Source organism: Emys orbicularis, chromosome 13 (genome assembly GCF_028017835.1).
Source record: "Emys orbicularis isolate rEmyOrb1 chromosome 13, rEmyOrb1.hap1, whole genome shotgun sequence".
NCBI lineage: Eukaryota > Metazoa > Chordata > Testudines > Emydidae > Emys > Emys orbicularis.
In genome coordinates, this window is record NC_088695.1 from 14,147,597 (window position 1) to 14,164,805 (window position 17,209).

At 47.7% G+C, this 17,209-nt stretch overlaps 2 protein-coding genes and 2 pseudogenes across 2 annotated transcripts; 3 read left to right on the plus strand and 1 right to left on the minus strand.

The window, feature by feature from the left end:
• The first annotated feature begins 1,498 nt into the window (after positions 1-1,498).
• LOC135887471 (olfactory receptor 14A16-like) lies at positions 1,499-2,322 on the plus strand. The gene is made up of 2 exons (XM_065415220.1): positions 1,499-1,529; positions 1,697-2,322. Exons 1-2 carry the CDS (start codon positions 1,499-1,501, stop codon positions 2,320-2,322), a joined length of 657 nt encoding a protein of 218 aa, XP_065271292.1.
• Positions 2,323-8,541: 6,219 nt separating this feature from the next.
• LOC135887472 (olfactory receptor 14A16-like) lies at positions 8,542-9,122 on the plus strand (annotated as a pseudogene).
• Positions 9,123-14,709: 5,587 nt separating this feature from the next.
• On the minus strand, positions 14,710-15,653 carry LOC135887473 (olfactory receptor 14A16-like; annotated as a pseudogene).
• A 371-nt stretch (positions 15,654-16,024) lies between these two features.
• On the plus strand, positions 16,025-16,951 carry LOC135888311 (olfactory receptor 6M1-like). Its single transcript, XM_065416123.1, has one exon. It carries the CDS (start codon positions 16,025-16,027, stop codon positions 16,949-16,951), a length of 927 nt encoding a protein of 308 aa, XP_065272195.1.
• The last annotated feature ends 258 nt before the right edge of the window (positions 16,952-17,209 follow it).

Sequence of the window (17,209 nt, forward strand, 5' to 3'; positions counted from 1 at the left end):
TGCAGTGGTGTAAACCCATTGAAATCAGGGGAGTTATGGTGGCATAAATCTGGTATAATGGAGAGGACAATATAGCTCAAGGACTTCAAGATTTTTTTTAAAAACACTCTGGTTATTATTTCTTGTTCACGTGCAACATTTTAATGAGAATTATGCACAATGCAGATCGCTGCTTTAATCTTTTAGGAAAACTAAACTAATAGTTCATTGTTATGGTCTTGTCTTGCCTATGCAATCCTCTTTCCATTGCTACCTCTGTAAGAAGTCTTGGAAGGATTAGATTTTTATCAGTAAATATTTGCAAATGTTGATTTCACCATACACACACAAACCAGGGAAAAATATTTCTTTCAACAATCAACATTTCCAGCGAGGCAAAGTAAGAAAAATGCTGTTTGAGAACTTATGAGTGTTTGATTTAAGGATATTGACTTTGTATATCTTCACGTCATGTTGAAACATTGTGCTTTCACAGTTCTCAAGTTTTAACTTTTTGAAACTCAACATGTACTATCATTAAATAACTATTGTCTGATCCCTCCATAATTTCCTGCAACTGTGAAAATTTAAACTGATAAAAATAAAAAAAATGCTTAATTATAAACATCAATATTATCAGTCAAAATTATTTAGATAGATAGATAGATAGATAGATAGATAGATAGATAGATAGATTAAATACTGCTAAGCCTAAGTATAAGATAGTATTGTCTATGGTCAGGAGTCCTATTTGCATTTTATTTTGAAAAGTAGTATTTAAAGTTTTTTTTTAAGGAATAAATGTCATCCCTAGTTCAGCCCTCTTCTGCTGGGGAAAAACCTACTTCTCATCTCCAGCCTAAATTTACTCATGGCCAGCTTATCCGCATTAGTTCCTGTGCCAGCATTGTCCATTAGCATCAATAGCTCTTCTCCCTCCCTGGTGTTTATCCCCCTTATCTATTTATAGAGAGCGACCACATCCCCTCTCAGCCGACTTTTTGCTCGGCTAAACAAGACAAATTCTTTTAGGCTACATCTACATTACAAGCTAGGGCTGTGCTTCCCCAGCTCACGTGCATGCGCTTGTGCTAGATTGATGAGTATATATCAGAGTGCAGCTGCAGTAGCATGGGCGGCACCATAGCTTCATCATGCCATGTACAAGCTTGTCTGAACCTCAGGGCCACCTACTCAGCGTGGCTGCCCATGCTAGCATGGCTATACAGGATTTATACTTGTGCCAGCTCTCATCGAGCCATCTCAAGGACATGGACCCGAGCCGGGAATCAATCCCCTGTTTCATAGTTTAGATGTAGCCTCACTCTCCTCTCGTAAAATAGCTCTCCATTGTCGCAATAGGAGGATCGTCGTTCCTAAGATTGTAGGGTTTGGATTGTAATTGGTTCCATATTTACATGGCATTTTATCAAGCCGCATCTGGGACCAGATCCTCAGATGGTGGAAATGGACACTGCTCGACTGTAAGGGAGCTGTGGCAATTTACACTGGTGTCACAATGCAGTTCACTACTGGTGTGATTGTTAGAGGTGAGGAACGCTCTCTCCTGACATTGCCCTTGTCCTTCCCCCTCCCCAGGGAGCACATGATGTACTGAGAAAGAAAATGTCCAACTGAACCTCCGTGACTGAGTTCTTTCTTCTGGTATTCTCTGATGTTCGGGGGCTGCGTATTTTACACTTTATCCTGTTTCTAGGGATTTACCTGGTAGCCCTGAAAGGGAATCTCCTTGTTATCATCCTTGCACTGCTTGACCATCACCTTCACACCCCCATATACTTCTTCCTGATGAATCTGTCCGTCTTAGACCTCGGATTCATCTCCTTCACTGTTCCCAAGTCCGTGGCCAACTCCCGGTTAAACACCTGGTCAATTTCTTATGCTGGATGTGTTACCCAAGTCTTTCTCTGCATCTCCTTCACTGCGGTTGACTTTGCTTTTGTTACCATCATGGCGTACGACCGATATGTCGCCATCTGCCAATCACTGCACTATGAGATGATAATGAACAGGAGAGCTTGTGTCCAAATGGCAGCCAGTGCCTGGATCACTGGAATTCTCCTTTTTATACTGTACACTGGGAACACGTTTGCAATAACCTTCTGTGGAGGCAACATGGTGGGTCAGTTGTACTGTGAAATCCCCCAAATACTCAAGCTGGCCTGCTCTGACCTTTACCTTGGTGAAACTGTGGTTATTTCCTTTAACATATTCTTAGGCTTAAGCTGCTTTGGTTTTATAATTGTGTCGTATATTCAGATCTTCAAAACAGTGCTGAGAATTCCCTCTGAGCAGGGTCGGCATAAAGCCTTCTCCACCTGACTTCCTCACTGCACTGTGGTCTCCTTGTTATTTTGCACTGCTGTTTTTGCTTACATGAAGCCCATCTCCCGCTCTACATCAGGTCTGGATCTTGTGGTGTGCTTTTTTCCGTGGTGCCTCCTCTGATGAATCCGATCATCTACAGCATGAGGAACAAGGAGATCAAAGGTGCCTTGAAGAAACTAACTGAATGGAGGTTATTCACCAAAAATAAAATTTCCAGATGTCTCCCATGACCATGGTTTCATTCTGTGTTTCCTTACAGATATAATCAAATGATGACATTATTGTCTCCATGGGAAGGTGATGTGCAATCTTTTTTATACTAAATGCTGTGTTTACAGTGGTAATAATCCAGACTAAATTCACTGAAGTCAGTGGAGTTACTCTAGGTTTACGAGTGTAAATCAGATGAGAATTGATTGATCGATCTAGCTATAAATGGCAAAAAAACAACAACACTTTATTAACACAGAGTTAAGGTTACCCCCAGTTCAAACCCTACCAGAATATTGTGTTGTACAGCAAAATTTAAACTTTGGAAAGCCAAGAAATAGAGTTAAGATACAAGCTCATACAAGCTTAACTCTGCCCCCAGGAGCTGACAATAGCCCCATGGACTTCTCTGCATTAAACTCCTGCTGCATTCATTGTGTTAGCTGTATCTCACTTGAATGGTGAAGGGAGAAGGGTGGTGTGTTTGTGATATGAGGAGCTCTGGGGATTAGTTGAGGAGCATCATAGAGCTGTGTTTGTGATATGGGGAGATCTGGTCTCACCCTTGCACCCCATGTGTGTGACCAAAGGGAAGAGGTGCACTTGTCCCTTGAGGGTCCCATCTTCATCATTTAAATACAGAATTGTGTAGGTCATGTCAGTAGGTTCATCTTGTCAGTGGTGAGGGGGGATAGGAGAGCAGGCTGTGGGTTTAATGAGGAGTAGGGGGAAGTAGAGGTTTAGGTGGTCTCCTGTGTGCAAGTGTGAAGGGGCTGTAAAAGGGGATGTAGTTAAATTGTACCAATGTGGCATTCTGTGGGGGGAGCAGGCCCAGTGTTCGAGAGCAGGACAAGCTTAGGTAGCATGTGTCCATCACAATGACAAGGCAGAGCAGGAGTTTGGGTGTTACGGGTATTGCCCAAAGGGGGCAGAGTTAAGGTTATGTGAGCATTTACCTTAATTCTGCATGTCCTGGTTTTCAGAAGCTTGAGTTTTGCTGAACTGGACCTTCTGTATGGGCACGAGCTCTCACTGGGAGACCTTAACTCTATTTTAATGAAGTTTTTGGGTATTTAATTTCCTAGCTGTTTGAAGAGAAAGAAAAATGTTGGTAGGAGAAAGTGGTCCTTGTGGCGGCTGTAGATAGCAGTGGATATGGATGACGAGAGAAGCAAAAGGATCTTTTCAGAACCACCACGTTTTTCTGGACAGGAGCTGTATTCTATGCCTGTCTGGGCTCCCCTCACATCCACCCCCAGAACCCCTCCATAAGTGAGCACAAAGCCGGATGCATGTATCTGCCAGTGAAGTGGCCTATTTATCTTAATGAGCTATTCTGAGCTGAGTGAGAACCCCTCCAGGAGACGGTGCAGCCTGAAACAATCGCTTTTAGAGGTGTGAACTGCTCCACTTGTACCAGCACCCCAGTGCCAACAGGGTCTTCACGGTGTTGTCGCTGCATGCTCCATATGTGTCTCTTCTCAGCTTCACACCCCAAGGGGCGGCGCTTCCCTAAACCCGGCACACATGATCCCAAAATTATGTGAGGGGAGCAGGGAGGGTTGGACCCCTATAGATGGTTTGAGAACCCCCAGATATTGGCACAGACATGGTAGGGCAATATGGGGCTGTCAGGTGCTCCCATCCCCATTTTCCCCCAGGTTGCTGTCACTCACCCTCATGTTACCCTCCCCATCTCCTGACCCCCAACCTGTCTCCTGACCCCCAACTCGTCTCTTATCCACCCTCCTCATTTATCCTCCTCCCCATAATCACCCCTCCTCTCACTGACCCCAAAACTCCTCTCTTCCTTTCCCACCAACTCTTCCGCCCCCAATCATCCCCCCCTCCCAGTGAGCATGTGCATGGGTTATTTATATTCATTTCAAAAATAGTTTCAGCACCTTCTCAATATTTGGTCATGCTCAAGTGACAGTTCCCCAAGATTAGAAACCCTTCAACAGAGGCAGATGCCTCCTGTTTTTAGGCACAGATTTCTGCCCAGGGTTAGATTTTATGTCACAAGGCCTAGGTTTGTTGGCCAGAACATTTTCCTTTCAGCAGCTATGGGGCTGCGAATTATAAACAGCTTTCAACCAGCTCCTCCTCTCTTGCCATGCACTTGCACAATGCAATCCGTTTGGCACGAGTCCAAGTACTTCAAAGGCTGACACGCCTAACTTTTATTAGCCAATAAAGTGGCTAATAACGCTGTCACTTTATTTCCCCCTGAGGCCCAGTGGGTGGACTGCACTCTGGTGAGTTGGCCCTTGAGCTTTGGAGACTCTGGCATGAGGATCTGAGCCCCGGTTTGATCTCTAGCTGTGCACAATAAATCACCATAACACACCAACTGTAAGAAAAGTTAGAAATACTCCACTGCAGTCAACTGATTTCCCTCTCAGTCATCCTGGTGTAAATCAGGAGTAACCCCACTGGAGTCAATGGGGCTGATCCCCCCATCACTCATCTCAGGGGTAGTCCATGGTGTTACACTGGAGTATGTCTGGTTTCAGGGAGAGGAGATTCAGGCCCTTTGACTCCAGCCTCTGCCACATCCTCCACTCCCTGAATGTTCTTACTCTAGTCCCCTAGTTTCTCCTTCCCTCTGCCTCCCACAGCCCAGACCCCCAAACAACCCCCCTAGCACTTAATCCCCTCCCTCCGCTCTCACAACCCTCCAACTCACGGACGCTCTCGGTCCCTGTTCTTTGAGATTCCCCCTCCCATGGCCAGAGCCAATTCTCCACCCAGAGTTCCTGACTGAGCTTCCTCAGAGATCCCAGCTGAACCCCTCTGCCCACCAGTCCCCTTCTCTGCTTAGCCCCACTCCCCTGACATGGCCCCAGCCCCAGGGAACAGCCCCCCATCCCCGCTTCCTTATATCCCACCTCCAAACACCAGACATTCTCTCCTGCTTCTCTCCATTGGCCAGCCCTGGCCATCAGTCCTTCCCACCCCACTCTCCTCCTTCCTCTGCCTGGCCCTCTCTGGAACTGGGAGAGGCTTTCAGTCCCTGTCATAGGTTTCACCCCCACTCTGAACTTTAGAGTACTGATGTGGGGACGTGCATGTGAACCCCTAAGCTCAATTAACAGCTTAGATCTGGTCTGGCTGCCACCACCCAAATGTTATTGAGTTATTTGGGAAACTCTGTCTTCCCCCCAAAACCTTTCACTCCCTGGGTAGTCTTGAGAGACTCCTCCACCAATTCCCTGGTGAACACCGATCCAAACCCCTTGGATCTTAAAACAAGGAAAAATCAATCAGGTTCTTAAAAATAAGACTTTTAATTAAAAAAAGAAAGGTAAAAGAAAACCCTCTGGGAGAGATTAGCATACCAGCTACTCTCACAGACAACAGATTCAAAACACAGAGGATATTCCCCTGGGCAAAAACTTAGTTATACAAAAAATACCCAATTTGATTATTCCTCTAATTTCACAAGACAAGTTACAAAAGAAAATAAACATAAACCTATTTATTCCCTTCACTAATACTCACTACTTGATAAGAGGCTGAATTCTGGAGCTTTCCCACTCTGGTCAAAAGTGAAACTGACCCAGACAAAGGGAACTTCTCTCCTTCCTTTTGAAACATTTTGTCCCCACATTGGTTCCTCTGGTCAGGTGTCAGCTAGGCTAGGTGAACTTCTTAACCCTTTACAGGTAAAAGAGGCATTAACCCTTAACTCTCTGTTTATGACAGTCCCTCATCCCATTTAGTCCATCACCTCTCAGCCATGCCTGCCCAAGGAGGGGAGCAGGGAGAGCCCATCTGTGGAGTAGATCCCTGTCTGCTAGGAACTGCAGAGAGACCCAGCAACTCAGGACATCCAGAGGAGGGACACGACAACGACTCCTGGATAATACGGTGATGGGGGCATGAGAGAAAGGCATAACCAAACAATCTTGGCAGTGCATGCATAGATAGATAGATAGATAGATAGATAGATAGATAGATAGATAGATAGATAGATAGATAGATAGATGATTCCTAACACTGGAGGCTCGAATGCATCGCAAGCTGGGAAAAATTCCACAAAGACCAGCACAGTAAGTTTGCCATTTCAATTAAATGTTAGAGTATTAATATACAGGGCTAATTTAAGAACATAAATTTGAATTATGTTTGGAACTCTTTAAGACTTTTGCTATCAAGTCAATCAAACATCTAGAGCCTATCAGCATTTTTTTAATAAAAAAAATAGGGTTTTCATAGACTTCCCAGAAATCTCCAATTTTTCATGTTTTGGCAAGTGAGAAACAAACATTTTCAGCAAAAAATTGCAGAAAACTGATTTTTTAGGCCTAGATCCACCCAAAAAACATGAGTTTTCAGTTTTCCTATGTATATATATGAAGTATCCATGAAATATATTTGAGGATACCTGAGACTTTCTATGAAAATTTGATTAATTGAAAACATAATTTTCCTCTGAAAACAATTTAAGTAGAAAATTTCTGACCACGCTTAATTGGAAACTGAGCTTTAAGAAAGACTGGGGAATGCAAATATTGTCCAATAATATGATAATTTCAAACCCATACATTCTATTTCATCTCTTCTTATTTGCAGCCTTTGGTTCATACTGTTAGTTATGCCTAGGGCTCCTGCAAGGCCTATACTGACTGCAGCCGAACCCTGGTCATTTCCCTTGTCCTTCCATTCACAGGCATCACATGATCAGGGCCGGATTTAGCAAGAGCGGGGCCCGATTCCTGGGGGCGGGGCTTGCTGCAAGCCCCGCCCCCAGGAATCAAGACACCCTCCGGCCGGAGCTCCGGCCGGGGTCGCGGGGCTTGGGTCCGGCCCGGAGCCGGTCGGCGGCTGGAGCCGAGCCGGGGGGCCGGAGCCGAGCCGCGGGGGCCTGGCCTGGGGGCCAGAGCCAAGCCGGGCCGGACGCGAGCCGAGCCGCGGGGGCCGGGCCGGACCCGAACCGAGCCGCGCTGCGGGGGCCGGGCCAGACCTGAACCGAGCCGAGCCGTGCCGCGCCGCGGGGGCCCAGCCAGACCCGAGCCGCGCTGCGGGGGCCGGGCCAGACCTGAACCGCGCCGCGCCGCGGGGGCCGGGCCAGACCCGAGCCGCGGGGGCTGGGCCCGAGTCGAACCGAGCCGCGCCACGGGGGCCGGGCCCGAGCCGAGCCAGACCCGAGCCGCAGTGGCCAGGCCCGAGCCGAGCCAGACCCGAGACGCAGGGGCTGGGCCAGACCCTTGCCGAGGGGGCCGGGCCAGACTCAAGCCATGCCGCGGGGGCCGGGCCGGAGCCAAGCCAAGCCGCGGGGGCCAGAGCCAAGCCAGGCCGACGCGCTTGGCCGGAACGGGGGCCGGAGGGAGCTGCTCAGCCGGGGCTGGACTGGGACGCGCCGTGCCTCCCCGGAGCCCTTCTTGCGCCCCCCCGCCACCCCAGCTTACCTGGTGCTGCCTGCCTGCCCCTGCTTCTTTTCAGACTTCCTGTGAACCTCTGATTCACGGGAAGTAGGGGAGGGGCAGGAGCAGGGGGCCGAGCGTTCAGGGGAGGGAAGGAGGGGGAAGTGAGCTGGGGGCGGGGTGGAGAGCTGCGGCGCAGGGCCCTCTTAGCGCGGGGCCCAATTCAGCCGAATCGGCTGAATCGGCCGAAAGCCGGTCCTGCACATGATGTACAGAGGAAGAAAATGTCCAACCAAATCATTGTGACCGAGTTCCTTCTCCTGGGATTCTCTGACATTCGGGAGCTGCAGATTTTGCATTTCATGGTGTTTCTAGGGATTTACCTGGCAGCCCTGACTGGGATTCTTCTCATCATCACAGCCATAGCTCTCGACCACCATCTTCACACCCATGTATTTCTTCCTGATGAATCTGTCCATCCTAGACCTTGGCTCCATCTCCATTGTCGACCCCAAGTCCATAGCCAATTCCCTCATGAGCACCAAGGCCATTTCGTATTATGGATGCGTCATCCAAGTCTTTCTCTTCCTTTTCTTCGCTACAGCTGAGCTTCCCTTACTAATAATCATGGCGTATGACTGACGTTGCCATCTGCCAACCACTGCACTACAAGTCAATAATGAACAGGAGAACTTGTGTCCAAATGGCAGCCAGTATCTGGATCAGTGGGGTTCTCAATTCTGCACTGCACAATGGGAACACGTTTGCAATAATCTTCTCTGGAGACAATGAGATGGAGCAGTTCTTCTGTGAAATCCCCCAGCTCCTCAAACTTGCTTGGTATGACTCATGTCTCAGTGAAACTGGGGCTATTGCCTTTAGCGTGTACTTTGCTTTAACTGCTTTGTTTTTATAATTGTGTCTTATGTTCTGATCTTCAAAACAGTGCTGAGAATCCCCTCTGAACAGGGCCAGCATAAAGCCTTCTCCACCTGCCTCCCTCACCTCATTGTGGTCTCTGTGTTTGTTTGCACTGCTAGTTTTGCCTATATTAAGCCCACCTTCAGCTCAATCTCATGTCTGGATCTCATGGTGGCTGTTGTGTATTCCGTGGTGCCTCCCGTGATTAATCCGATCATTTATAGCATGAGAAACAAGGATATCAGTGCTGCCCTGTGGAAAATGATTGGGTCAAGGCTATTCTCCAAAAAATAAAATGGCCATATTTCTCCCATGACCATCATCTCATTCTGTGTTTTTTATAAATATAATCAACTCTTGACATTATTGTCTCCATGAGAACATAACATGCAATCCGTTTATGCACACTGAGGTATTTACACTGGTAAATATCTAGAAAAAACTGCACTCAGGTCAATGGAGTTACTATAAATTGACACATATATACATATCCTGTCTTCACACAGTGGCCAATGTCAGATGCTTCAGAGAGAATGAACAGAACAGGGCAATTATTGAGTGACCCATCCTGTGATGTCCAATCCCCGCATCTGGCAGTCAGAGGCTTAGGGACACCCAGAGCACAGGGTTGCATCCCTGACCCTCTTGGTTAATAGCCATTGATGGATCTATCCTCCATGAACTTATCATGTCTAGCTATCCATCCATCCCCATACATACCCCTCCATCTATTGATCGATCGATCCGTCTGAGGCTTTTGTCCTGCCACCCATCGCTATGGTATCAGTGCACTTTCCACATAAAATCAGTTACCATATCAAAGTCACACGTGGGGTCTCTGCCTCTTCTCCTTTTTTCAGAGTGGGGAGTAAAAATTCTGCCCCCGCTGCGGCCTCAAGGCCAGAGGAGCTCTCTGACCCCACTACCGACCCAGGGCTGGAAGAGCTGTCAGCCTCTGCCATAGCCATGGGGCTCAAGGTGTCAGACGCTGCCCCCAGAGGCAGGGCTCTTTTTCTACAATGAACCTCTGGCTTTCATGAACAAATGGCTTGGATCCCCAGAGGTTCGTTATAGCAAGGATGTACTGTATTTTGTTGGTTGGTTGATTTGTTTCTTGGTTCCAGATGTTTTTGCTGGGTGGGCGTTTGGGAGGGCGAGGTGTGTTTGATTAGATGGGAGTATCCATTTGATGTCATCAAGTATCGGGTACTACCAGATCAGGCCCCGGACCGAGCATGCGCCTATCTTCCCCTGGTTCGTGGTTTGCTAGCAGACACAGGGGCCTCCCTGATTGGACTTAAGCATCTCTCTCTGAGCTAGCACACACTCCTCTCCTCGGCATCTCCCATCGGCTAGCTCAGGCGCCTCCCCTCCTAGCGTGCTCGATTTTGTGACTCCCATTCTTAGGTGTCTGTCTCTCTCTATCCGTCATATAGGGAGCCCAGGGGGCTGACTCAGGCTGTGTGTGACCCTATTGTTGCCCCAGTGATCTTCTAGGTGCCTAAACGTTAGGTGTTGCCGCACTGCGGGTCACCATGCCTGGGTCTCTTTATGGATCCAGGCCCCAGGGGATATTTAGGCACCTAGTGGGTTTTTCAAAAGCAACTAGGCAGCTAACTCCCATTTAAATCAATACATTTTGGACACCTAGAGGCTTTAGAAAAACCTACCAGGCACCTAAACACCTTTGAAAACCGGGCCTTAGGTGATGAAGTGCAGGTGTCTATACTGGGCAATGATACCCTGGTGTGCAGCTATGGGTCCATTGACTCATGATCTTCGATATCCACCAGAGATCCTCAAATCACAGAAATGCCAGGCTGGGAGGGACTGGAAGCCAAGGGGAATCAGGTGCCTGGCTCTTTGAAAATCCCATCTTAAATTCCTGGAAAGAATAGTCCACCCCTTTGAAGAACATTCCCATATCTCTGCTGATTCTGCGGCTGGCGCCAGCCCACCTAATAGAAAAAAAATGTCTTTTATTGATATTTTATAGAATCACAGCACCATAGAAATGTGAGGCTGAAGCTGAAAAGCTTGAGAAGCTGAGGCAGGACCTAGTAAATCTAGACCAGCACTGACAGTTGCTTGTCCAACATGTTCTTCATAAAATCTCCAATGATGAGAATTCCACAACCTCTCTTGGCAGCCTATTCCATTGACGGGACCTATGGTCTAAACCCCCTAGGGACCTTTAAAATTCTAAACTAAAGCCTGTTTTCAGTCTCTTGTTTGTTTGGTCCTTAATTGAGAGCCCTGGAGAACTAAATCCTTCTTTTCACCTATAAAGCAAGTGCACTTGTCCAAGGCAGTGTGTCTGACACCTAACCCAGAGGAGCAATGTCTAGGGAGAAGACAGGAGGTTGGGCTAAGACCAGAGCTGTGATTTTCTAAGAGGCCTAAAAAGTTAAACACAAGTTCCCAAGGACTCCTTTAACTCCATTAGGCCCTACTCCAGAAAGGAGCCACAATGTTCATTATTTGGACAATATACCCACCATCAGTGCCTCTGGGACAGAATGCAGGAGATACAGTTTGTTGGAACTTATTCCTGGTAGAGGAGATTTCTAGGAAGCTGCACAGAAGCTGTTTGGGAGTGGTGAGCATGGTGGGTAGCTGGCCATTAATTTGGTTTTAAGCTGGATAATCCCCTTTTTGTGTGGTTTGTCCCCTGTCTGGTACTGAGACAAAACCAGACATGGTTTTGTCCAGTATCACGGATGAGGGACGCATGCAAGATCACACTGGCAGGCAGGGCGATGAGGTAGGGGCGGGGCCACAGCTTTCCCAGAAGTACCAGAATGTCCGGTAAAGTTCTGAGTCATTCATGGACATGTGACTTGCCCATGTGACTCCAAAACTGTATCTTGCAGCTGGCTTCTGCATAGGAGAGGAGAAGGGATTTCCACCCAAAAGAGAAAGTCTATTTAAGCCCCTGGAAACTCCTCCCTTTTGTTTTCAGCTGGCTCAAGAGATAGCTTCTCCACCCCCAAAGGATACCTGAAAAAAATTGGAACAAAGGACTGTAACCACAGGGGTGTGAGTAATTGCTGGACCTAGACTAGAAGGAGGCTAGTCTGTAAAAGAAGCTTACTGGAACATCTCTGAGAGTGAGATTTCATCTTGAATCACTTTCTTACTGTATTAGGCATAGACTTGCGTGTTTTATTTTATTATGCTTGGTAATTCACTTTGTTGTGTCTGTTATTACTTGGAACCACTTAAATCCTACACTTTGTATTTAATAAAATCACTTTTGACTTATTAATTAACCCAGAGAATGTATTAATATCTGGGGGGAGGGACAAACAGCTCTGCATATCTCTCTATCAGTGTTATAGAGGGTGAACAATATATGAGTTTATCCTATATAAACTTTATTCAGGGTAAAATGGATTTATTTGGGGTTTGGACCCCATTTGGAGTAGGATACCTGAGTGTTGGAGACAGGAACACTTCTTAAGCTGTTTTCAGTTTAGCCTGCAGCTTTTGGGGGACGTGGTTCAGACCTGGGTATGTGTTTGTAGCAGGCTAGCGTGTCGGGCTCAAACCATGCAAGGCTCTGAAGTCCCAAGCTGGCAGGGAAGACAGGCTCAGAAGTAGTCCAGGCACAACAGGTGGCAGTTCCCAAGGGGGTTTCTGTGATCCAACCCATCAGATCCGGTATTCTGGGAATGCCTCAGTGGCCAACCTAGTCGAGGGAAGAGCTGGGAAACATTTTTCTAAGACACTGGCAGATTATTTAACTCATCTAAAAACATAGCAGCATTTGTCACAAACAGGTTGAGGAAACCATTTCCCAATGACAAGTTACTTTGACCAGCTCTACCAGCCTGAGCTGAGAGCAACACACACACCCCTGCCCATGCCATGGATCTTCGGTCTCCAGGGTGCAGAGGGACTAGGAGTGGGCATGTCTGAGATGATCCAGGAATAAACCTGCTTCTCTTCTCACTAAAGAATTCTTCCCCTCTTAGGTCTCACACCTGCTGCTGTTCTGCAGTAGCTTGGTAGGCAACATCAGCCTCTGATTAGTGCAGGAATAAGGTCCCCTGAATTCTCAGGCCACTTGCGCGTATGCGAGGATCACCATCTAATCTAGGCTGGCACCCTGGGGACGCAACCAGAGACAGCCAGAGTACGAGCTTCTACAGCTTGAGCTGAACAGCCAGGCTGCCTGACATCCACCAGAACAGCCCCCTATCCCCTAGGTGGGGCACAGAGGAGCCTCATAACACGCACTGCCCATGGGTGGTGTTTATACAGCAACACTGCGTGGCTGCAGAGGTCAAGGGCTTCATTTGAGCTGGAGTCACCTATCCCCAGCCAGGAAGACAGGGCGTCACAGACAGTTGTACTAAAGAAATGCCATGGACTCTACTGGAGTTTATTCTCTGTGTGGTCCCTTCTCCTCTCCCCCATGCACGCACATCCATTAAGTCACAGAGTTCAAGGCCTGAAGGGATGACCAGATGATCCACTCTGACCTGCCGTATGCCAACACCACCCAGCATCTGCACACCAAACCCAACAACTGAAATTAGACCGAAGTGTCACAGCCCTCAGGACACTAGATGGTTCTGTGCCATTGGCAAAGAATAGGAGAGACTGAAGGGCTCCAGTGCCCAAGGCCCCCACAATGGCAGGGAAATTATTGAGATACACCCAGAAAATCCTGAGAAGTGACCTGCACCACATGCTGCCGAGGAAAGTGAACCACCCACAATGTCCCTGCCAATCTGACCAGGGGGAAAATTCCTTCCTGATGCCCACATGTTGATCAGTTAGACCCTGAGCATGTGGGCAAGAACCAGCCAGCCAAGAACCTGAGAAAGAGAGAATGGTTCGGTGTCACCCCAGAGCCATGGCACATCCCACCCAATGTCCCATCTCCAGCCAAGGGTGCCCGATGCTTCAGAGATTTAAATAAAATCTCCCAGAATACACTGGGTCGGGGGGAGGAATCCCTTCCTGACCCCTGCCAGTGGCCAGATGAAACCCTGAAGCATGAGCTTTTAGGAACATAAGACATACGCTGCAAGTGAGCCCCAGGGTTGCTGAGCCCTGCCCCCCACCATCACAAGCAGCCCCGTCATACAGTCCCAATCAGACATGTGTCCAGCTCTCTCTTCAAACTAATTCAGTCATTTGCCTCCCACAACTCCTACTGGGAGGCTGCTCCAGAACCTCGCCCCGCTGGTGGTTAGAAACCTCCCTTTAATTTTTAGCCAGTCCCTCCATCTCTCACACGCCTGAATGTTCATGTGAGCCAGACTGACACAGTCTGGCTCCTTGTCCCCCTCTAGTGGTTAGGCCATGAATGGTGGTTTAGAAGACAGTGGGCCCAGTCCCCAGCTGGTGGTAATGGATATACAGCTCCATTGGAGGCAGTATCTCAGATCTACAGATGCTGCAAATTGCTTTAGCGCTACCAAAGTCAATGGAACGTGTTGAGGATCTACCCCAGTCTTACTCCAGTCTGACTCCTTTGGTTCCAGTGAAGCCACTACTGATTTATACACACAAGCAAGCAAGACAACTCCCATCATTGTTTTCAGTGGCCATGGAATGGGTGCAAGTGACCAAGCAGTGTAATGGGTATTGTTTTGGCACAGAATGAAAATCTGAATTCCTCTCGTGCACACAATTTACACCCATTTACTCCACAACTGGACCAGATTTTCTACTGGTGTAAATCACCCCAGCGACAGTGACATCAGCAAAGTTAATCTGGATTTGCATTGGTGCAATTGACGTCAAAATCAGACCTGGTTGTGTGCAAGCTGTGTGGTCATGGAAATAACTGACGTTAATGAATACTTAAAGATACTATGTAAGCAAACTTTAATTAGAGAAAGACAGAAAATTGATTCTTGGTGAATTACCTACACCCAGTCAGTCTCCTCAGGGCAGCTTTGATCTCTTTGTTCCTCATGATGTAGATAATTGGATTCATGATTGGTGGCAATATGGAATAAAGAACAGCCACCACAAGATCCAGAGCAGATGGGGAGCTGGAGGTGGGTTTCAGGTAGGCAAACGCCCCAGTGCAAACAAACAAGGAGACCACAGAGAGGTGAGGGAGGCAGGTGGAGAAGGCTTTATGCCAGCCCTGCTCAGAGGGGATGATTTGAGCACTGATTTGCACTGATTTGCACTGATTTGAAGATCTGAACATATGACACAATGATAAAAACAAAAGGAGCCTAAGACTAAACAAACAGTAAAGTCAAGTACCCCAACTTCACTCAGATATGAGCCAGAACAGGTGAGCTTCAGCAGCTGGGGGATTTCACAGAAGAACTGATTCACCATGTTGCCTCCACAGAAGGTCAATGCAAATGTGTTTCCGGTATGTAGCACAGAGAAGAGAATCCCACTGATCCTGGCACTGGCTGCCATTTGGACACAAGTTCTGCTGTTCATCATTCTCTCGTAGTGCAGTGGTTGGCAGATGGCGACATACTGGTCATACACCATGACGGTGAGAAGGGAAAAATCCGCTGCCAGCAAGAAGAAGGGGGAAAAGACTTGGGCAACACATCCAGCATAGGAAATGGACTTGGTGTTCATGAGGGAGTTGGCCATGGATTTGGGAATGGTGACAGAGATGGAGCCAAGGTCTAGGATCGACAGATTCATCAGGAAGAAGTACATGGGGGTGTGCATGTGGTGGTTGAAGGCTATGACCATGAAGATAAGAAGATTCCCCATCAGGGCTCCCAGGTAAATCAGTAGAAACACCACAAAGTGCAAAATCTGCAGCTCCTGAACATCAGAGAATCCCAAGAGAAGGAACTCAGTCACGGTGGTTAGGTTGGGCATTTTCTTTCTCAGGACATCATGTGATGGTTGCAGAGGGAGGGACAAGAGCAAGGGCCAGGATTAGATCAGTTAAATAACTCTCCTTTTGTGATAACCACCTTAATTTCCTTCAATCAGACCCTTAGCTTGTGAAGATTGGTGTAATATGGGAATGAGGATGGGGAAAGCAGCTCCACTGATTCCAGTGGAGTTACTCCCGACTTGCACTGGGGTGAGAGAAAGTAGAATCAGCTCAATGGACTCCAATGCAGTTACTCCTAATTTACACCAGGGTGATGGAGAGGAGAATTAGGTACAATTGCTTTTGAGGTATTTGTATTTGTATACCTCTGTCACCCAGATGTGGGCGAACTCTGGATAACGTTGTATAAATGTTACTATCCTCAGTTTACCAAGGGGAATCAGGGGTCTGTCTGGCCAGATTCTGCTGTCAGGGAACTGCTGTGAATGTTGTGGTGGCAATGATTGGGAACTCCATCATCATCACCTTGGTATGCACTGACTACCACCTGCAGTCACCCATGTATTTCTTCCTTTGCAATCTGTTCCTCATTGAAATCCCCATGATTATGACTGTGGTCCCAAAAATGCTTGAGAACTTCCTATCAGGGAGGAATACCATCTCCTTTTATGGCTGCCTGGCTCAGTCCTACTTCTATTTCCTGCTGGGCATTTCAGAGTATGTCTTGTTGGTCAGGATGTCCTATGATCAATATGTGGCCATATGTTACCCACTGAACTACAGCACCATCATGAATAGAAAGGTCTGCGTCTGGCTGGTGGTGGGATCATGGATGGGGGGATTCTTCTCCATCTTGGTCACTACCGTGATCAAACTTGGATTGCCCTACTGTGGCCCCAACATCATCAACCGTTTCTTCTGCTACCGCGCACCCTTGTTATACCTCGCCTGTGCCGACATCTGGCTGGTGGAATTCATCAACTTCATCATCTCGCTGCCTGTGTTGCTAGCCTCCCTGATGCTGATCGTCATCTCCTACGTGTATATTATCTGCACCATCATCCGTATCCCATCCGCCAAGGGCAGGGAGAAAGCTTTCTCCACCTGTGCCTCTCATTTCACTGTGGTCACCATTGGCTATGGCACTTCCATCTTGATCTACATCATGCCCTTGCAAGTCAGCTCCATGAACCTCAACAAGGTCGCCTCTTTGATGACCACAGCAGTGACCCCAATGCTCAACCCACTCATATTCAGCCTCAGGAACCAGAAGGTCAAGGAGGTGTTGAGGGTCTCAATTGACAAGTGCCTGGGGCTCATCAAACACACACTCTGAGCTGGGCTAAGAAGGAGACAGTGCAGAAGTACTGAGGTTTTGTATTCCCTGGTGCTGCTGCTTTAGTTCCAGTGGAAGATGTCCATGGTCATGATTCTTCAGGGTGCAGACAGCCTCTTGGAGTTTGCTGAGCACCCACAACTCCCATTGCAGTCATTGAAGATGTTCGGCATTTCCCAAGAAGCACCTGGCAGGATCAGAAATGAAGGCCTAAGTGTTCTTTTCAATGCTGCCCATGTGTAGTTTAGCTGCTCCTTG